This window comes from Perca flavescens, chromosome 22, assembly GCF_004354835.1.
Source record: "Perca flavescens isolate YP-PL-M2 chromosome 22, PFLA_1.0, whole genome shotgun sequence".
Classification (NCBI taxonomy): domain Eukaryota; kingdom Metazoa; phylum Chordata; class Actinopteri; order Perciformes; family Percidae; genus Perca; species Perca flavescens.
In genome coordinates this window covers 13,870,818-13,892,750 of record NC_041352.1, presented here as the reverse complement: position 1 = coordinate 13,892,750, position 21,933 = coordinate 13,870,818, and the positions used below count along the sequence as shown (strand labels likewise).

The 21,933-nt window shown below is 42.1% G+C and overlaps 2 protein-coding genes and 1 long non-coding RNA gene across 3 annotated transcripts in view; 2 read left to right on the top strand and 1 right to left on the bottom strand.

The window, feature by feature from the left end:
• The first annotated feature begins 1,488 nt into the window (after positions 1-1,488).
• Positions 1,489-12,494, top strand: rdh10a (retinol dehydrogenase 10a). Its single transcript, XM_028569609.1, has 6 exons — positions 1,489-2,107; positions 2,503-2,738; positions 8,796-8,894; positions 9,991-10,136; positions 10,674-10,805; positions 10,929-12,494. Exons 1-6 carry the CDS (start codon positions 1,822-1,824, stop codon positions 11,050-11,052), a joined length of 1,023 nt encoding a protein of 340 aa, XP_028425410.1. The 5' UTR covers positions 1,489-1,821; the 3' UTR covers positions 11,053-12,494.
• A 1,721-nt stretch (positions 12,495-14,215) lies between these two features.
• LOC114549017 (uncharacterized) lies at positions 14,216-21,902 on the top strand. Its single transcript, XR_003691487.1, has 3 exons — positions 14,216-14,249; positions 21,079-21,138; positions 21,452-21,902. It is a non-coding gene; the product is annotated as an uncharacterized LOC114549017 (long non-coding RNA).
• stau2 (staufen double-stranded RNA binding protein 2) overlaps positions 20,051-21,933 on the bottom strand; it is a 100,102-nt gene continuing 98,219 nt past the window's right edge. Inside the window, exon 15 of the mRNA XM_028569110.1 lies at positions 20,051-20,805. Coding sequence (XP_028424911.1) covers positions 20,770-20,805 — 36 coding nt within the window. The 3' untranslated portion in view covers positions 20,051-20,769. The remainder of the gene's footprint in view (positions 20,806-21,933) is intronic.

Genomic DNA, 21,933 nt, shown 5'->3' with positions numbered 1-21,933 from the left:
AAATGTTTATTCTGTCATCTATGACTCTATTTTTGGTAGGCATACAGCATTGTTGTTTTGATATAAGACGGTCCACTGTTGTTTGTAACGCTACCATGCAATTTCAATGACAGAGATGGTTGTGCTGTGGCCTACACTCGCTGTCCCGGCAGAGGGAGCAAACACTTCATTTTGCAAACCAGGATCACAGAGCGTCCGAAGGGAAAAGTTTAATTCGCTGCTGAACCTCTCAGCTTAATATTGGATCTCAGTGGAAAAAAAAGACCACCTCGTCTACTTCAGGTTTTAAAACTCAGGCAGCGTGATGCACAGCAAGGTTAGGAAAATATACATGTTGTAGACTGACTTTAAAGGCCATATTGACCATAAGGGCAAATGCATTGTGCACATTTAATTTCATTTAAATGTGAGGCCCGAAGTAGACCTACATTTTTACCATACTTTACTTGAGTATTTCCATTTTTGACTACTTTAAAACTTATTTTTGCAAAATGTTATGCAGATTTCATATGCAAAATCTAATATTTTGCATAGGCCTATAGGCTAAAGCATTATGAGCATATAGCCCTAAATAACTTAGAGAGCTAAAATATATGAAACAAGTATAGCCGACCAATTAATAATGTATATTGTTCTGTAATAAACCTCGGAGTAAATAGGCTTTAATAGCATGATGTTATTAATACTTAGGGCCTTTTACTGAATGCAATATTCACATTTGGCTACATTAAAGGATCTGAAAATTCTTCCTCCAGTTGTTTCACTTCCCACAATGAGCAGTTCGCGATGTATCATTGTCATTAAATAGCCTACTGTGATATGTCTTAGACTAGGCTATTGACTTCTGATTTAAATTCGGTTGGCTATTGCATAACAGCTCAAATTACATAAAATCGGGATATTCTTTAGGGAACAATGATGGTTTTCCTTTTCCCATGTATGGACGGACATTGACCTGGACTTTCAGGATATGGCCTGATCTGTGGCTGTTTGAAATCTGCATTTCGTGGTGGAAAAACTCGGTAGGCTATCAGTAGGCTATATTCAATGTTAATGAAATACCCGATAATCATATAATTGCTCACCAAAAATAGGATTAAAACAAAATCATTAATGAAATTAAACACGATCAACAGGAGTTAATCTGTCATGCTTGTTTGTGCAATTGTCGGCTAAAGCCACACGTTAAACGTAAATTATTAATAACCTATAACTTACTTTAAAAATAAAATAAAAAATAAAAAAAAACCAGAGAAAAGCAGCGGTGGCTTTTAAAGGATATGAAAGCCTATTCTCTAATCTTCCTTTTGGATAGACTATTACATTGGGGAAAATCGCAACAGATTAGTGTTAGGTAATTTTTTTTATAGGTTAACGTTACATCACCTCTGAGGGTAATGTATGGACTTGGCGTATAATTCTGACAGGCGCTCAAGTCTCTGTCCTATTGGGTCCAGCATTGATGGGAGGACTAAATAAATAGCGAGTGAGATGCGGATGAGAATGAGATGAGTGGAGGAGCAGCAGAGGAAGTAGGAGGCACAGTCCGTGGTAGCTGCTCATAACTCACTGCAACTGTGCGCTGTAGTGACAACTGGACTCTGACTGAGCAGCATCTGAACTCTTCTTTTCACTCACAAGTTGTGGTCCTTTTTCGCCACTTTTGTGTATGAGCGTAGTTAGCGTTTTACTACCTGCACTATGGTCCAAGTTTGTCGGTGTAACACTAGCCTACTTATCTGCTGAACAGGTCTCAAGAGGGACACATTCCCTGCGCTTCTTCCTCTGTTTATTTAAATTTATTTGAAAAACTCGGTCAACATGATGATAATTATTGCGGAGTTCTTCGTGGTCATTTTGAAGGTGCTCTGGGCTTTTGTAACTGCCGGAGCTAAATGGGTTGTGCGGCCCAAGGAAAAGAGCGTGGCGGGACAGGTGTGCGTGATCACCGGAGCTGGAAGCGGCCTCGGGCGGCTCTTCGCCAAGGAGTTCGCCCGGAGACGAGCCATACTGGTGTTGTGGGACATAAACAGCCAAAGCAATGAGGAAACCGCGGAGATGGTGCGGCAGATATACCATGAAATTGACACTCCCATTACCAAAGACGGTAAGTCTGCTTTCTTTTGCAGCAATTGGGATGCCATCAGTTTTTGAGCATGATCAGCGAAATCTGCTCGTCTTAAGTCGCATTCTGTTTTGCTAATGCAGTGGAAAATCCAAGGATAGCCTACAAGTTGCAGTAGCTATTATCTTAGGCAGTGTTATATCCTAGACTGAATGTTAGCCTACATGGCAAGATATGTGCTTCGCAGACATCTTTGCACACAGTCTCAAATTTTTATACAAGTCTGACTTTTAACCTAAAGTGTGCATCACTTAGCTGAAAAGTGACCTGCTTTACATGCATTATGATCTCTGAATAATTAATGTGCAGATCACCAATATTTACATTTTTAAACTCTAATTTCATTTATCACTTTGATCATCTCTTTGGCCCTGCAGGACCTGTTGGAGGGGTAGAGGAGGTGCCTCCTTTCCAGCCCCAGGTCTACACCTATGCGTGTGATGTGGGAAAGCGTGAGAGTGTGTATTCTACAGCTGAGAAGATGCGTCGAGAGGTGGGAAATGTGGACATACTGATCAACAATGCCGGCGTCGTCTCCGGTCATCACCTTCTGGAGTGCCCCGATGAGCTGATCGAGCGCACCATGGTGGTCAACTGCCATGCACTCTTCTGGGTGAGTTGACGCACAGGCAATTAAGCATGGCAACTTAGCTGAAAAGAGTAAACCTGTGTAGATATTAGGATTGACCTTATGATTGTTTGATATATCTGCCTCCGTTTCCATGAGCACAGTGTTATCAAATGTATTCACTGTGACGCCAAGTCCACAGGAATATTTCCAGTCTGACTTGCATCCCTATTCATAATCGTATCCTTTGGGTGCCAAACTCAAGAATCTAAAGTGTGTGTGTGTGTACATGTGCCTCTAGTAATGAAAAAGTATGACCTTAAATAGTTGCCTTGCATGTTGAAATTTCAGCTCCTCTTGGTTTCATTCTGCCAGAGGAAAGTCCAGGGTTTGCCTTTAAGTCTTGCCTTCGTGCTCATTGGCAATCCGTGATGATATGTCAGCCCTTCCTTCTCCTCTCCTTTGCCTCAAAGATCTGCACAAATCTGACTTGCGTGATGGAAGCAGGGGGTTCTGTACGTGAGTTGGATCTGTGTCGGATCAGCTCACCACATTTTGTTGGCAGGCAGTGATTTGTTGTGTATCAGATTTTACTTTGGCTCTGTTCCTGGGCCTTTTCAATGTGAATACTTAGCTGAAAGGCTACGTTGACTTGATAGAGTGAATATGTTGCACTTTAGATAAGCTGCAGCGTTGAACAGGCCGGGTGCTAGCTTTTCTTATGGGTGTGTTTGGAGGATGTGGAAAGACAATGGTTGCCGCCGGGCAATTAGAAAATCATTGAGAAGAGACCTCTCTCTGAGAATGAGAATTGATTGTTCAGCATTTAGGCCCCTCTCCTCCAATCTCAAACACCCGTTCTGATAATTGATTGCATTGCTAGGCTACAGCCACCTATGTGGGCCAATTGTAGTGATTGTGCACAAATTGGTTTAAATGCCTGCTGCGGAGTAAATTGAGTGTATTTTGCCTGGTGGCATGGCTCTGAATTGACCATTTCATCTTGATTGTATTTGTCACTAAATATTGAGTAATGTATCTAGTGAAGCGGATGATGTTCATTTTGAGACTTTGGCCACAGGCTCTTCTTTTTACGGAGGACTGCATTCTTAATGATACTATGAAACAACAGTGATTTTGAGCTCCCTAATTGAGCATGAAAATCTCTTGTGTTGTCAGTCAGGTTGTGTATTTCCTCCTTAATGGATGCGCCATTCAACTATTCATGTGCCTCTCTGCTGGCTATCTCCACGTTCTTTTACATCCAGGATTTTGGAGTCAGGATCCAGTGGTTGGGTGGCAGATTTGGGATTTTTAATAGGAGTCTGTGTTTGTGTTCTCCTATATTCTGTGGAGAGCTTGGTTTCTTTGGGGGTGGGGGGGGTGGCGGGTGGCAGATGAAAGAAGGACTTAATGAATGGCGACAGCCCGAATGGAGGATGTGGTTCATTAAAGACACAAGCTAGATGAATAGAGCTTAGACTAACAGGGACCTGTCCAATTTCCTCTACACAAACACGGTACAGTTACCCAATGCATTTAGGTGGTACATTACACAAACCTTTTGATTTAGTGTTTTTCCTTTTTGAACAACAAGCTTTTAAAATGGCTTAATTGTGGTTTATGACTCAACAAATAGCCTCAATGTAGGGCCTAGTCATACAAAAGGTTTAAGTGGAGTTTAAACCTGTTTATTAAGGCTCATGCTTTCAATGCATTTTAAAGAATGCTGACACTAAAGAGATGTTATAAAAGCGTTTAGTCTTTTCTGAAGACAGTTTGAGATTAAATCAAAGCCACTCACCTTATCATTTTAATTTACAGAAGTAGAGGTCTGCTTGCTCATCTTGTCATTTCTTGGATAGATGGATAGAGAGAGATAAATATTTTTATGCTTCAGCAGTGAACATAGTCTGAGGCGCATTCTTCTCGAGGTGTGTTAATCTTATTCAGCTTGTCAAGCATCACTAGTTGGCAAAACATGAGTTTGGCCACTAAGGGAGACATCAGAGAAGCGATTTCAACTCCCAAAACATCTCCGCCTCCTTATCCAGATTTTCCAGAACGACAGGACAGCAGGTTCAAAGCTTTCACTACATCTAAAACGCACCACTGAGTGTAAAATAAGCAAAGGGATGGCCAGAGTTCAGATAAAGGAAGAAAGATTTGTTTAGTGAGCAGGACAAGGATGGTAATCAGTGTTTGCAGACCAGCCAGTTCAGACCCCACACTTCTTCTGTCCTCCTTCCACAGGCCCCTCTGACTCCTCCCAACCTGATTTGGAGGCAGTGGGTGCAGCTGCATGGCAGTCATGGAGGCCAACTCTGTTCATCCGGCTCTGCCACACACACGCACAAAAACTGCTATGATTCAGTCCCTCTATCCTATATGTTGTGTGTGTGTTTTTTTATTTTTTTTATTTTATAAAGTCTTTATGAGGCGGGGGGGTTATAGCATTTTAATTTGAGGCTTTGATCAGTCCAGTTGGTGATGTTTGAACCTCAGTTTTCTGTCATGGTGGGATGGAGAATGTGTACTCATCTCAGTAAGTGTCATCAGAGTTTATGTTTGAGGATTAGCATGTGTCTATTGGAATGACAAAAGGAAATCATCCTGCGCATATTGAGCTTGTTATCCAACAGGTGGTTTATGAACAATAAGCAGCAATTCCCCTCACATGGAAAGCCTACCTCTGTTTTGCGATTACATTGAAGTGTACAGCGCTCGACTGACATGGCGGGAAAAGAGCAGAGGAAAGAAAAGAGGGAGGAAGGCAGTGCCTTCCCATCCACAGGCGAGGCGAGAGGGTAATGGTAAGCTGCTGCTGACCCACTTTATCTGACAATTGGTTTCTTGTCTGTGGATCAGCTTGACAAGATGCCAGGCGACAGGAGCCAAGTTCTCCAGGCAGCATTCCTGCTGTAGCCAGAGAAAGGAGGCAGCCAGGCAGAAGGGTCCTACTTGACTGGTTTTATACGGGCCCCTACTCAGGCCTGGTGCACCTGTACCCCTCACAAGAGCTAGACATGCCCACTCCCATATTGGGTCTCTCCCTGACCGTGTACCTTGTCACATCTCAAGGGATGGGATTGGGAGGCGGGGGGGGGGTGGTTAAGAAGAAATGGAAGTCAACAAATCCATGAAAATCTTCAAAAGAAGTTGACATTTAGGACCAATATTTTATTTTGTGATCCAAGACAAATTGATTTTATCATACCGAACTTCTATCCCTACATTCATTCAAAAGCGGAGAAAAAAAACGTAAATAGACTTAATGAAATTTGAAAATGAAGCGACTTTAAATGATACAGGCCTTGTCTACCATAAGTTCTTCAGGTAAAACATTCACAAGTCCGAGTTTAACGGCCAAGGTCTGATAGTGAGTCAAGCTCATTGTCCGCCAACGGCGTTGTTTGCATCGATTTAGTTTTGCCGACACATTATAATGGATGCTGGGGATTCTTGGTGTTTGTAGTGCATTGACACTACTTCCTCCCTGTCCTGTCGCTGTGATTGCTTTCCAGGTAAATTTGATACCAGTTGTACAACCAACAGGGGGTTGAGGTCTAGTCATCTGTAGCAGAGGCTTCTTGACTCTCATTGCTACCACACAAGACCAATCTGCATCCATCATCCCTGATGACCTGTAAACCCAACCCACTCATATTCCATCATCTGTTGTAGGATCAGACGAGCTCTTGAGCTCAGGCGGGTTTTTTTTTTTCTCTCGTCCAGGGAGAAGTTGGCCCAATTAAATGGCCATCTGGTCCTACGCAAAGGCCAATATTTTGTTCATATTCCTGTTGGTCAGGCGCTAGCACTAATGCAGCCTGACACCCCAGCTGCAAGAAGCTTTGTGTGGCTTAAATGCTCCTGGGGGCACACACCAATTGGGGGGTGCAGCGGGCAAGGCACCCCCACATAGGCCAAGGAGGCTGACCGTGTCAGCGGGTAATTTAGCGGAACAAGGGAGCGTTGAGACCCAATTACGGCAGCTCTGATGTAAGACACGAGCCCATGGTTGCCTTCACACATTTTGTGTCTGAGAGGTCAGCAGGGGTCATACCCACATGCCATGAGAAGCAGGACATCACAGGAGGGTGGGAGAGAGATGGGACGTTTGTTCACGTTTAGCCCCGTCCTCCAGCTGAGGGAATCAGCCTTTCCTCCCATCAGTTTGTTATTTTCAGACCACTCTGCAAACTTGTCCAGTTGTATTTGAGTGTTGGCTTCTAGTCGTAGAGACCTGTGCCAGATCAAGTCATTCACTGCTCTCTGAAAGGTTGCAGTGGGAGTGGGAAACGTTGGCAGGTATGGGCATATCTTAAGTGAATTCTCTCTCTCTCTCTCTCTCTCTCTCTCTCTCTCTCTCTCTCTCTCTCTCTCTCTCTCTCTCCCTCCCTCCCCCATTCTGGCTCGCAGAGGACTTTCTCAGCTTTTGCCTAGGCCTCATGTTCTCTCGCTCCCTCTCTTTGGGCCCCATCATTTGATGAGTTGAATATTGCAGCAACTTAAAAATGTATGTCCTGAAAAAGTGCAGATGTTTGGAGCGGAGTCAGGTCGGTTATACTCTACCTTGCTGTAGAATAAAACTCCCAAAATGGTGAAGCAATCTTCATTGCCCCCCACCTTTCTCTGCATAGATCAGATTTTATTCCTTCCGGTTTTATTTATCGCACAAAACAAGGAGACCGATTTAGCAGATATTACACTAGAAGTCAGTAGGGTGGATGCCGTTAGATTTAATGAGGCTTTTCCTCCCCTGCCAGTGGTTCCATGGCTGTACTACCTAGTACCATGCACTCTCTGGCTCTGTGTTCCCCTCCAGCAAATTTTTACAAAGGAGGCTGAATCATTTCTCTGGCCAGTCTTACATACTGCACCAACCAATGGACCGATTACCTTTTCGTTTATATGACCACAGAATTATTGGAAGCTAGGAATTAACAAATTCTCAACTCTATTTTCCACAGGTACCACATTTAGATTTTACATTACAAACTGTAGCCAGCAAGAGTTGGGTATTTTTACTTGTCAAAATTGGTATTTAGTAATTCTGTCAACTCACTTTAGTCAAGTTATTGACGACCGGTTACAGCATTGGGGAATCTCATGTTACTGTGATATAAAGGTGACCTGTTTTCTATTTGCAACCTGCATTGACGTGGGTGGTGAAGGCTACATGCTTTGTTATTTACTATGGCAGCGCATGTCTGACTTGAATAGATCTAGCAGTGCTGCCAACAAAAGGCCTGCTGCTTGTTTGTAGACCTCCTAGTGGGAGAGTGATTGGTCAGTTCCTGTCATTGCTGTCACATGTCGCACCTGCTGATTGGCTCATGCGGAGTCCAAAGTCAGCAGACGGGTAGAATGAGGAATAGGTTAATCAACTAAACTCTCTGAATCTCCTCCGCGGGGTGGCTTTTCTCACCACCTCACTAACTCACATTGGACCGGCCGGTTAAACCACTCGGGTTCTCATGTGGCACTCCAGTGAAACTCTTTCATCTCGGTGCTCATCTCCCTGCCGATTGTTCCGCTGACTGCTGCTCGGGCAGGACGCTGACTGCTGCTCGGGCAGGGCGCAAGACTATGTGGGTAGATGAGAGGCTGAATTGTATTGTTGAGTGAACGGAGGCCTATGATTGGTGTTGTCACCAAGTCTTTAGAGCCGGGCCCAATGATGGGCACCAGATCTGTGTGGGAAAAGAACAGGTATGTGGTGTGTGCGCTGCTGTACAATCTGTTATTCAGTGAATACCTGAAGAGGAGAAAACCCTCACTCTTCTCTTCCCTCAACATCTAATTCACACCTACCACAAAGGGTGGGGGGGGGGGAAACTTTCAACTTAATTATGTTCATACTTTCAAATGCTGCACCTCCAGTGCTCAGTCTGATTTCTTTTTTTGTGTGTGCGGGTTATGAATTCTCATTCAGACGCCTCTCTGCATCACCATGGAGAAGAGGGGGAAGCAGATGGAGAGGGGCAATAAGAGGGAGACAGAGAGGATCAAAGGACTTTGGCACAGACAAACTGCACAAGTGAACTAACCTTCCTTTCCCCCCTTTTTTTTTTTTTTGCCCTTCTGTCCTTCCCCCAGACCACCAAGGCGTTTCTCCCCAAGATGTTGGAGCTGAATCATGGTCACATTGTGACAGTTGCCAGCTCCCTGGGTTTATTCAGCACAGCTGGGGTGGAGGTTAGTATCATACACAACAACACATACACATCCCATCGTTCCCACCATCCAAACCAGTGCTTTTCTCCAAAGCCCTCAGCGTGCCAGCTAGCACACTGCGTCGGGGGGAGGTTAGGCCCCCTTTCTCTCGTTGTCCCTCCACCCGTTAAATTAAGGGACACAGATGAGCATTGGGGAGCCTCTTATAGATTCCTCTATCTGCAGCAGTGGGGGGGTGGAGCCCCTATTGGGCTCTGGCCCCGGGGCCAGAATGAGCTGACAGCTCCCCGAGGGACAGAGACATCTTCATCACTGCTTTGTGAACAACTTGGTGCTCACTCTGTATTCAGCTCACAGGAGCTTTCAATGGATAGGTTTTGGTTTTCCTCCCTATTTTTTTTTTTTTTTTTTTTTTCTCCCCCAGTTATTTTAATGCATATTAAAATATTAAGTGGAGTCATTTTATCTCCATAACCACAGTGGGAGTAAATTGGTAGCACTCCTAGAAGGTTTTATTTTGATATTTCCGAGCACAGAGTTCTCATTTATCCCCCTGGCTAAGAATGGTGTCATTTTCAGATGGTCTACGGGGACTCCTACTCCATTTGCCTTTTTTTGTTTTTATAGCTGCATGTTTGCTTTTGTTGTACAAGCTGTCATTCATAATGATTAAGTCCCCCTTCAAAGGGACTTGAAGTTTAGTCAGTTTTTGTTAAGCTATTATGCTTCCTGGAAATGTTTAACTGTGATTTCAGACGTACACATTAATTTTAGGGAACTAAAGCGTTCGTCTGTCATGTGGGCACAGTCAAATCTCTTTATCCTCCCCATGTTTATCGACATGCATTTGTGTTTGCCCAAGCCTTTATTTATTTTTCCACGGCGAACCACATCAAAACCTTCCCGCCAAGCCGAGCAGTCTCCTGCTGCACCGGAGAAGAATGCTAATGAAACTGTAGAACAGCGGACAGGCTCTCTCAGATTTTTGTGGTTGTATCATTAACGACAAGGAGAGACCTCTGTGCCCATAGGGCATGTTTGATAATGTCTGTGGTCCCTGGGTGCGAGCAGGGGCAGAGTTTTACAGGGCTAACCTGTTCTCTCTTTACTCCCTCAGGATTACTGCGCCAGTAAATTCGGTGCCATTGGGTTCCACGAGTCACTGAGCCATGAGCTGAAGGCCTCCGAGAAGGATGGCATCAACATGACTCTGGTGTGCCCTTACCTGGTCGAAACGGGAATGTTCAAAGGCGTCAGGATAAGGTGAGCTTCAACACACACTGGCCAGTGTAATTGTGTGCGCAGTTTTTTTTTTATTTATTTTTTTTTTTATAAAAGCTTTCTTGCACCTGGCTGGGGGTGAGTTTGTTATCTCTAATTTTCACCAAATAAAATTGCCTCACAAACACTTTTTTGAAGATCAAAGCAGCAGCTGATGGCGAGGTATTATTATAAAGTCCCTTATATGCCATTGGTCAGCGCTCTGCTTAAACAAAGACTTTCTCAGGGAAAAGCCTCCCCAACAGGTGCACCTGGGCTACCCCCCCACTCTTGCTGCTGTAATAGTCCCACTTTGTTTGATGGTTACAGTCAGCAGGTGGCACCTTCTTTGGCTTTACTGTCCCTCCACTTTGGAGCAACAACTATTCAGTCTTTTTAACCAGTATTGCTGAATTCATGGATTGACTAAGAAAAGAGAAAAAAAAAAAAAACTTTTAAATCTTAGCCAGTTTTAGCAAATGAGATTTGAAGTTCCCTGAATTTTGGGCTTGTAAATATATATATTATATTTTCATTCAGGAAGGAGATTGAGCCTTTCCTGCCTCCCCTGAAGCCAGAGTTCTGTGTGAAACAGGCCATGAGGGCCATTCTAACTGACCAGCCCATGATCTGTACACCTCGCATTGTCTATATGGTCAACTTCATGAAAAGGTGAGCGGTCTCCTATCTTTCTATACATCCCCTCATTTCAGTTTCTCCTCATTACTCCTTCGGCTCGGAGTAACCGTACAGGGGTATCTTGTGTCTAATCCTATCTCTGTTTTGTCTCCGCAGCATCCTGCCCTTCGAGGCCATTGTGTGCATGTACCGGTTCCTGGGCGCCGACAAGTGCATGTACCCCTTCCTAGCTCAGAGAAAGGAGGCCATGAACAACAATGATGCGAAGAATGGGATCTAGGGGGCGGTGTTTGTAACACGAACAGAGGCACATAAACCTGCAAGCATGAGGAAACAACCACTGAGGATGAAAATGGGGAAGATGGAAGAAAAGACTGAATCTAGACTGGGGCACTTGCATTAAGCAAATGCAAAGGTTTACCATATTGTTCCTCTGGAACAAAGAAAGCTGTGTACTACACAAAGGATTTATTTGACTTTGTTTTTTTTAAGTTTGTTTAAAGAAACCAACATCTATATACTGTCACTAGTTTTTTGAAATCATACAGAAAAGCTATCCTATAATTAACTATTTACGTAATGTAGTCACCAGCCTTATCTAGTGTAATTGTGGAAATATACAGTATGTTACTGTACAAACGGTAACATTTTGTTTTTCACTTATTTTATTTTTGTAGACATGCACTGTAATTTCAGATTTTTCTCTACACTGCCAGCATTCTGTGTAGGAAGGTTCAATGCATTTCAAACTACCCAAGGTCTCCCCATGCAGAGGCTCTTTTATTATTTTTTTTTTTCCTTCTTCAGGCAGTCAGGAAATTGGTTTGCAGCTTAATAAGGCTCGATTATAGCTTGTAAACAAAGCTAGATGAATATGTCAAAGTTTACCATATTCCATATGTTGTTGTTAAATATTTAGACATGTAGCATATATGTTGATAATGAAGTCTACACATTCCAAATGGGACATTTTAAAGGCCAGACTGTGGCCCAGGAGTTTCAGCCAGTGTAATGGGACTCAACATTGTCTCTTTAATGGCCCAGTTATTTCAGGTCTGTATTGACGAACCTCTCAAATGAAAAGTGGATGAGGGAGTCATGTCCTGGGATAAACTAGCATGTGTGACACATTCAGAATGTACTGCTTTGGTAGATTTTAATTTGTCTTTTTATTTTCAAGATCTGTGGTGTTTATATTGTAAATTTATCTGTTACCAATATTTAAAAATAAAATAAAAAAAGTAAAAAAAATCCAGACCTAACTCCAGAACCGCAGTCCCAACACTGATGTGTGGTTGAGGGAAATGTATTACACACTAGCTTTCCATTATTCTTTCCAAAGTAACATTAACTCTCCTGTCCATTGTTCACCTTGTCCAGTTAAAGTAAAATGTAAATGTTTAAATGTTGTGAATACCCCCAGTATCCCAAAATGACTGTCTCCACCATATTTGATGTATGAATATTTTATATACCTTTGGGACATCAAGAGTTATTGAATTTCAACTACATTCCAATAGGTATCATCCCTTCAGTCCGTGATGAGCCTAAATTCTCTACCTCTTAATTTTGCCTTTTTTTTTTTTTTTTTTTTTGACAGTATGACATAAGCCTTTTTTGTTTTTATTTTCTGAAGAGCGCTCCATAGCAGAGCAAATGTGGTTCCAATGTTTAGTGTCTCTACCTAACTTAAATTAATAAAAGTGATTTTAGATTATTAAATGGTGTGTCATTATTACCTGCTAGTCGGCTTGTGAAATCTCATCCTGAATTGGCAAGAAAAACTAAAACGATAAGTTGAAAATGGTAGGGGGAAACTCTCCTTCTGAACTTTAGTGTTTTTACACCCACACTCTAAAAATGTCCACCACTCGTACACAAGTAGTGGCTAGTATCTGTTATTCTGCATTCTGTGAATCACCCCAGAAAGTCCGGAAAGAGGATCTTCTGAACTGAATTGTTAAAATGACACCCACCCAGCCTTTTCTCCTCTTTACGACTACTCTTTTGACTGGTATCGGTATCACTGCCCTCCCATATTGTACCACAAAATGAGTCAGGCAGCCTTTAGATATGGGTGTTGGCTAAAGAGGGCAAGAGCCATTTGCCTTTATAAAGATTCTGTATGTACAGTACAAGCAGATGCGATCAACCAAAATGAAGCTTACACAAGAGTCTGAAAAATTGACAATTACTAAAAAGTTTAAGAGGATGCGCAAAGCTGTCATGTTACAGAAAGGTTGGCAATGGGTCACATATTTGTCTTTGTTTAACTTCATATTGAATAAAAAAAAAAATGATGCATTATCAAAAACACTCAACTACTACCTGGGTTAAAACCCAGTTTTGGCAACAGTCTGCCCTGCTGAGACATCTAGGAGCAACAACAATGACATTTCTACTGGAGCTGTTAAATAGCTGACCCTGACCTTTTACTTACCCAAAGGAAAGCAAGAGAAAAAAAGCAAAATGTCCTAATTGGTGTCACCATTACATTAATATGTCATGAGCTGGATTTAGACTTACATGCTCAAACTGCTGAGTTCTTTGTACATGGCTGTAGCTGCCTTTGAGGACATGTCTTTGGCATTTGTCAGATAATTTGGGGATCTTAGTGACCTAAGGTGGTTGTTGAGCTTAAAAAAACAGAACAGACTGTATATATATATAATAATAATTTTCAGACTTGGGATCCCTAAAGATCCCCTACTTTATTTAAAAACACTCTGGTAGCAATAGTAATTGGTGTCTCATATTGTTTTCAACAAAAAAAAAAAAAAAAGTTAAATTAGGCTACCTTGTTACGATCGATTATTTTTAGGCCAAGAAAATGAAAACAATCACATGATTCAAATTTCTTCTCCAGACACGTCTTTCTGTTTGTGTGCAGAAGTCTCCTAAACTCTGGGGAAAACAAACTGCATTTGAATGAACAATACAATTATTTGAAGTTGAATGAATAAATGAAATGAAAAAAAACAAACTTGGTACTTGAACTGAACTTTGTACATCTAAATCTGGGTCAGACAAACAGCCATGTCTTCAAAGCTTTTCAAATGCTGTCCCAGACCTTCTCTCATCACTCGATGGTGTTTTAAGCCCCCGCCCCAGCGTCTCCTTCCAGGCAGCGCTGCGACCTTTAAGTAGGGTGAGCATACGTCCCGGTTTGACCGGGACAGTCCCGATTTTGAAGTTAATGTCCCGAGTCCCGACAAAAGCCTGTCGGGACGCTAACATGTCCCGGTTTTAGGAGGAGCGGCGTCAGATGATTTTGCTGGGGCTTGAGCCCCGAATGTTTTGATTGTAGTCCCAAATGTAACTTTTTCCAGATTATTTTTCCGAGGCGAATAGAACGGGCAGCTACATGCAGGGTCCGACCATGTTGTGTTTGTTGCTATCACCTAGCAACCGTCTCTACGTGGAGGAAAAGCTGTGAAAGCCGGGTGAAGTTTTCGGAGGAATCCTAGCCAAATCAGGGTAATACATTGATGCCATCAACACAAAGTTAAGGAGCGCAATACTAATGATTTAGTTTGAAGTTCCTGTGACGTGATGTTTACAGTCTATTGTTCAGACTCAACCACACGGAGCTCTGAAGAAGACCTGTGCGTCTCTTAGTGTCCACTCTCTCTGTAAAATGCAGCGCAGTCTCAGGTTATAACGGATGCGCTCTGCTGTCGACATGCTGCGGTAGATGTGTTGCGTTTGTGCTCCGTGTATTTCTGCAGTAGATTCGGTTTTCCACCTCCGATGTAGAGCGGCCACTTCCCTAGCTAAACTCTTTGTCTCATTCAGACACCCAAACAGGGCTCTGTGTCTGTCAGAAGGTCTGAGAGCTACAGCAATCACGTAAAACCAGACTATGGTGCAGGTAGATTTCTGAAATAGTGACTTTATTCTTGTAATAGCCTGTTATAATTTTATTTTTCTCAAAATCACGACTCCTCCAAATCACAGAGAACACAGATATACTGTATTTTGAATGTGCACAAAGTTTTGGACATTGCTCAAACACATCTGAAATATTACAGTCCAGGGGTTTATTTATAGGCCTACATTAACAACAAAAGAGCAAAACAGGAGGGAGGAGTAAATGATGCCTAGGCTACATGTGTGCTGACTCAGCTATAATTAGAAAAGTCCATCCAAAGGAGAATACATATTTGAAAGCAATACTTAATGCCTGTTAGCCTTACTTCAATATATTCCATTATGTTTTTATATTTGGATTGTAATCTATTTTTCTCTTTACATAACGATATTTGCAGCATACATTGATTCAGAAAAAGGTAGAAATAGGTGCATAAAAATTCACCAGAATGCAGGAAATGAAGTGTTTAATGCTCAAAATTTTCAATAATTTTAATTCTTTTGGTGTTATTGGAACAAATAACACTTCAAAAATCTTTTTTAGAAAAGTCTCAACATAAATCTCATTCTGAACTGAAAAAGGCTGTTGCTGCAATTTTGTTAATTTTACCGAAAAAAAAAATAAAAAAAATAATTATTAGATGAGGAGCCTATGATCAAAATAATGAAGTTACTGTCTATGTCTGACCTCGGCTGGCACATGTTCACGTTAAAAAGCGTGTGCGCGTGCACAAGCACTAGGTCACGCGCAAAGTATCCCGGTTTCAGCTCCCGGAAATCTGGTCACCCTACCTTTAAGGCCTTTTTATGCTTCTGCGTAGAATCGACAGCGTACCCCCGCAGACCCCTCTGTGTCTACGCCGGACGCTACGCCGTAGCCTGACGTGCACCTCTAAACGTCGCTCGGCCGTGTCTTGGTAGCGTTGCATTTCCCCTGACTCATTTCCTAACCATTGCCTAATCCTAGTGCCTTCCAGGCAGCGCTGCCTGGAAGGAGACGTTGGGGGCTTAAAGGAACACGCCGACTTATTGGGAATTTAGCTTATTCACCGTAACCCCCAGAGTTAGACAAGTCGATACATACCCTTCTCATCTCCGTGCGTGCTGTAACGCTGTCTGACGGGTTCCAGCATTAGCTTAGCCTAGCACAGATCCTGCAGGTAACTGGTTCCAACTAGCCTACTGCTCCCAATTGTGACAAAAGTGACAAAATAAGTAGACAGGCTTGCTGCGAGCATATCACTCCGCCCAAGTACTATATTCTTCCGCCTGAGAATATAGTTCCCAGTTTGTTTACGGTTAGAAGACGGCTGCGTCTCATGTTACGTTGTTTTTTGTACACGCTGTGACTCTATAAATCACAACATGTAAATAGGAACATGTTGGTGTTATTTTGTCACTTATTCGGAGCAGTAGGATTGCTGGAACCATTCATCTGCATGTTCTGTGCTGGCCTGATGCCGCTGGAGCCGTCAGACAGCCTTACAGCACGCACTGAGATGAGAAGGATATGTATGGACTTGTCTAACTCTGGGGGTTACGGTGAATAAGCTAAATTCCCAATAAGTCGGCGTGTTCCTTTAAAACACTGATAAACTCCCTCATCACTGCCATTTGAGTCATTCAAATGAACTCAAACACGGATAACACAGAAAACACAGTTTAGAGATTGTAAATGTCAATTCATGTATGTGTTTAATACCAAAAACTGAGTTTTCTAGAAGCTCGTTAGAGCCAGTAAAGCTCTGACCACACAGAAAAATGTTTGTTAGTTAACAACATTATCATTTGTTAGTTAACAACATTATCATTTCGAAACCAGATCACTAGAACAAAGTAGGTTTCTTCATCTGTCTTGAATGTTTCAGATGTTGGAACTCAAATCATCCACTGATCTGAACAAAGTTTTACCTTGAAGACAAGGGCGTAACTTTGGGTTCAACATTGGGGGAGAGATCTTGAACATTAAACACTTCATTTTCTGCATTCTGCAATTTATGGTGCAAATGTCTTTATTTATGTAAAGGAAATGATAATAGTTTTTTGGGGGGCTTGCACTGGCCATTTTTGATTATTGGGGGTTGTAAACCCTGCCCCCACCCACCCCCCTTGTAAATTACACCTATGTTTGAAAATCTCCAAAATGGAGTCTGGGAATGAAGTGATCCTCGACACATCTATATGACACTCATCTCTCCACAGAACAAATTGATTTCTTGGTCAGCGGCAGAGAATACAGCCATCGTCCAGACTCTCAGTTGCTCGCTGTGAGTTCCTCGGTGCATTACAGGGAAGCGCGGGGATGTCAGGGCTTCAGCACACAGCGCTCCTCTGCCGTGACTAATCGGGGCTGGATAAAGTTGCTCAGTGGCAGATTAGTTCTAATATGAGGGAGAGTTGTACTGACAGTTTCAATCCCTCTGTGTACAGAAGCAATCAGCACCAAGTGCATCCACTTCCAGCTACTGTTAGGACTACATGTATATCAAAACAGCCTCATTGTGTGAAATAACCCTTTATTTAAGCACACGCCAAAATGCTTTTGACTCACCCAAGAAAGAAAACTATTAGGATTTTGGCTTGAGTCATTTCTTGGACATTGATCACCATCTATAGGATTCCCCTCAATCTTTTTTTCCTCCTGTTAATACAGCTCTAATTTAGAGGACTTCAAGGGGGTTGATGGCGCATCTTTCAGATGGAAAAATCAATGACTCTGGCATTTGCTTTTGCATGGCACGAACAAGCTCCACAGCCCCATTGATTTTGTTCTATTTTGGGCAAGTAAGGTTCACTTCACATATTGGCTGGTCAGAGCAAAGCAATTCATCTTGGCTCTAACGCGGCCCCCAAGCTGCTCTTCCACTACCTGAACAAGCTTCTGGAATAGCGATCTGCTGCTAATGTGTGTGAACAGCCTTGGCGCTACTCAATGGCTAGCAGATGTAGCTGCCAGCTGAGACCATTAGTCAGTGAGGTTGAATTAGACCGCCGCTGTCCCGTTCGCTCATTCATCTCGCTAATGAGAGAGAGCAGAGTGGGTTTGGAGGTGCAGAGGTGGCCTGCGTGCTGGAGGACAGCAAAGGTGGTAAAGGTACCTGTAGGGACGCAAGTAAAAGTGATGGAATGATGCAACACAAGCATGCGATAGATAAGGTGCATACAATCGATCCTTGTGGGACCAGCTGAGAGTCATAAAGTTAAAGATTAAGAGTCTCTATTTGGAAAACACAAACAGCTTTTTTCCCTTCACTGACTACAGGATGACATTTGTTTCCAGTGTAAATAACAGAATGTCATGACATTACAAATGAATAACTACAACTTTTGTAAAGCTCGATCTTCAAATAGAACGAGTGAAGGACAACATGAAACAGAAACAGTGTCCTCAGAAAATCATTTGATATTTGCGACAGCATGGCTACATATTAAACTGTGAAACTTGGTAAACCAGCAGGTTGTCCAGGAAATGTTGCAGAGGTATTTAAAGAATGAGTCTGGTAATGTTCTCAATTTTTCTTATTGTCAACAAATCCCAAGAAAAGACCAAAACCAATGAATTAACAATAAACAATGAATTGAAGTATTGTCTGTGTAGCCTAAGTCGATATATATATATATATATATATATATATATGGGTGAAATGTTCCTTATTATGATTAACACGGGCAAGTCAAAAAAAAACAACACTGTCATTATCTATAGGAATCAGCAGGCGTAGGCTGAGAGCCACAGACACAGTAAAAAAGTCAAAGTATTGTCCGAAGGATTAATGCAATATTGGTTTTGGTCTTTTGACAGAAATTGTTGACAGTAGAAAAAATATAGAAAATCCCCAGACTTATCCTTAAAGATAAAGGATACTTTATGATACTACTGAGAGATGAGAAACCATGGTGAGCTCGGGTTGCAGATAAATCTTGTGCTTGGAGAGTCAGTAGATGATTTATAAACTCATATATACCATATGCTTCAGCATTAGAAAAAGCAGTAAGTTATGAAGAGAGTTGGAATAACAACATACTATTTTTGGAACACAACTACCCAATTTGTTGTGCTTATTACATTTTATTAGTCCATAAGACTAATGAATGCAGTAGCATAGGCATTTAAGAGATAAACAATACAATGCATGTTATTTATGAGGACAATTTACAGTCTTTTTCTCTTTGAGATTGCTTGTAAATAATTATTTGAGAAGTACTTTGTTTCTTGTGAAGACTCACTTGAATAAAATGTTAGTGATTTCTGAGAAGTATGAGCTATGGAAGGGCTTTGTGAAGAAAACCTTTTCCCAACTGCCTTTGGATTGAAAGCTCATTTTTGACCTTAGGGTTAGTGGTTTCTCAGAATGATCTTAACCCAAGGTCCACTTACTAGCTTTTTCCAGAGCTTTTAAACACATCACGTGCATGAGTAAACCTTTATGACAACTGAGCGAACATTATCTACTGCTGTAGCCCATTAGATGTGTGTGAAAAGAACCAGAAAAACAGTAAATAGGCATTAAGTGAAGATCACCCTGTTTCTCATTTTCAATTACTTGAATGTAATTTGGGTTCCAGCTTATGCATTTAGTAAATGTGTGAAAAAGTAAATATAATTAGTAAACAGTGCTAATCGCAGTTGGAGCAAGATGGTGTGTTTACACTTGTTAGGAAGAGAAAATAAGACACAAAGAAACAGATTTTTTTTTTCCACATGAACTGAGGTGTTTTTACTGCATTTCAGTAACAGACACAGCCTTATTACACATTGTACTCACAGCGAAGAAGAAGACACGTCCTCAATGTCAGTGAACAAAGTGACTCAAAGTGGCCTTTAGGGGAGGGAGTCTGCGAATTGGACGCAGGCTCTCTCCGCTCAAAAGATGCACTCCAGACAGAATGCAGGCATTAAAAGCACCCAGTTGATGCCTTGGCGGGTCAATACAACACACACAATGGGTGTAGATGTGATCGACAAAACTGTGGGGGGAGAGGGGGGACGATCCACTGACACAAAATCACTGGACTTTTCATTCACTGGATGACATGCAGTCACGCCCGTACAAAACTCTTTGGAGTTTGGACTTAAACGTTTACTGGCATTGGAGAATATGCACAAATACTAGCCAACGGCCTCTTTCTCTGGATAAAAAGTACAACTGTGGTGGTCCCTTTGCCTCCACTGTTGGTCAGGTGATGCTCCAGTGATGCTATGCCAGTGTGGGGTCATGTTAAATGGGAAAGTTAGACCCTTCAGGAAGTAAAGGTTAGTCCGACCTTCCCTCCTGGGTGGTCAACACTTCTACTGATTACTGCTAACACCAGTTTTGTCCTTTTTGTCCACATGAAAAAAACTTTTCTGTGTTATTTTTCGGAATATGATACTCTTGCAAGTCATACACATCCATATAGATAGATGAACTCTTTTTTTTTTTTTTATGTCAGCATACAAGGTAAGCTGGGTGACTATATATGAAGACAACAACTACAACTTTCACAGCACTGGCATTGGTTAATTTTAAATACAGTACTCAAGCATTGTTAGATTAATAAAATAAAATAATAAAAAAAGACCGGAAATATATTACCCCCAGAAAAAATAAGCTACTGTACGCAAGTTGGTTTCTCCCCCAAAATGTTTCTTTTGTGTTGCAATGGCATGATGTACATATTTGTTTTAACCATACCAACAGACATTTATCCAAAGGGAAAATTGTCTATGCAGTGTATCACTTTGGATTTCCCTTGATTTCATACAGTACCATGCATTTATCTCATTAGTTTGTGTTTCATTTATTTATTTTTTTGTCCTATAAATTTTGACTGAAATCATCAATAAACACGTTAACATAGCGTTGTCTTCACATAGACTCAGGTAATGGTGTTTTAGTCGGTCATTTCTCGGTGCACATCCACCCTATTGCATGTTGACAGGTTTTGCAGGATACAGTGGCAGTCGTGGGGAAGGGGGGCAAAGAGGGTGGGGGAATTGTGGGTAGTGGGGACAATGTGGGTTGTAGGTTGTGGGATATCAGGGTAGGGGGGGTGTATGCCAAAGGAGGGGTTCAGGGTTGTCAGCTCCTAGACGAAAGCCTTTGAATCCTTGCAGACCTGAGTGGTGGTGCCTGAGTTAGTCTGTTTAATGTCCGTCCTCCCTCCCACATGGTTCACTGGTCTGAAAAGACAAATAAAACCGTGTTAGGGCAGATTTTGTCCCAGAACTCGAGCAACGTTGCTAATAATCTGTACTGCTGTTGGTAATTTGTTCTACGGGAGATCCCAGGATTTAATGAGTAATTCTGAAGCGATAAGTGATTTTTGTAAAAGAAAACTTTTAAAGAAACCGAAAGTTCTGCCACTGTTACTCGAAAACACTACAGAAGTCCTTGACCTCAATCTGTTTCACACTAACTGGCTCCTGTTCTGTGTTTGTTTGTTTATCATAAAGGACTTTAAAGACAGATTCATGTGTGGGGGTGCAGAGAAAAGGAAAGCAGCTGATTTAGAGGTAAAAGATGCATTTTTATGTTGATAATTGCGATCATCTGAAGCCTGATGACCAAAAATGTGTTAACAGCAAAGTATGGGTGACTTAATAACTTTTAGAGACCGAGGGGGGAAATACCGAAGCAAGATATGAGTGATTAACTGCTCAAAGTGTAATTGCTGCCATATTTGTCCCTCTCCTGTGACGATGACGTAAATGAAGTTGTTAAAACGTTGCGGTTGTCTTTCCTCTCTTTGTTCCTTTCCTCTTTCTCTCTAAAGGAGACACAGGGCTGCAAGAAAACAACCCTGCTTAAACTTTTTTTTTTTCCCAGGGCACACCTATTATGAAAATACTCCAGAAATGCTTGACAGTGATTTCTTCCCTGGTTTCCAAACCCCCCCCACCAGTGTTTCTACTTCATTCTCCGCTGTCGTCCTTCCTTCTTCCTTCCCTCCCTTCCTCGTCGTGGAGGCGAGGTACGTGGAGAAAGCCCTCTTTTCTGCCATGACTGAGACTTGGTGATAGCCATCATGCAAAGTATTGAACACTGACAGGAGTGTAGTGCATGTAAATTGAGACGCCTACTGTTGCTTTCCTATGGAAGACAAATGTTGAGCGGAAATGTTGGACGTGTGTGTGTGGGAAGGGAGCTGATGATGGGCCAGCCTGCAGCGCTGAAGATTTGCAAAAGGCCAGATTGGCACACACACGCACATCTGGCTCCTCACTAGACAAGCATTTGTCCACCCTGATTGGCCGATTGATTAAACATCCAACACTGAGTGAGCGTGGAGCGTCTGTCTGTGCATTTGG

Excerpts from the sequence above, each read along its gene's own strand:
- rdh10a (XM_028569609.1), top strand. The coding sequence starts at position 1,822 with ATGATGATAATTATTGCGGAGTTCTTCGTGGTCATTTTGAAGGTGCTC. Across the intron at positions 2,108-2,502 it reads CACTCCCATTACCAAAGACG|GACCTGTTGGAGGGGTAGAG; the intron begins GTAAGTCTGCTT and ends TTGGCCCTGCAG. Across the intron at positions 10,806-10,928 it reads ATGGTCAACTTCATGAAAAG|CATCCTGCCCTTCGAGGCCA; the intron begins GTGAGCGGTCTC and ends TTGTCTCCGCAG.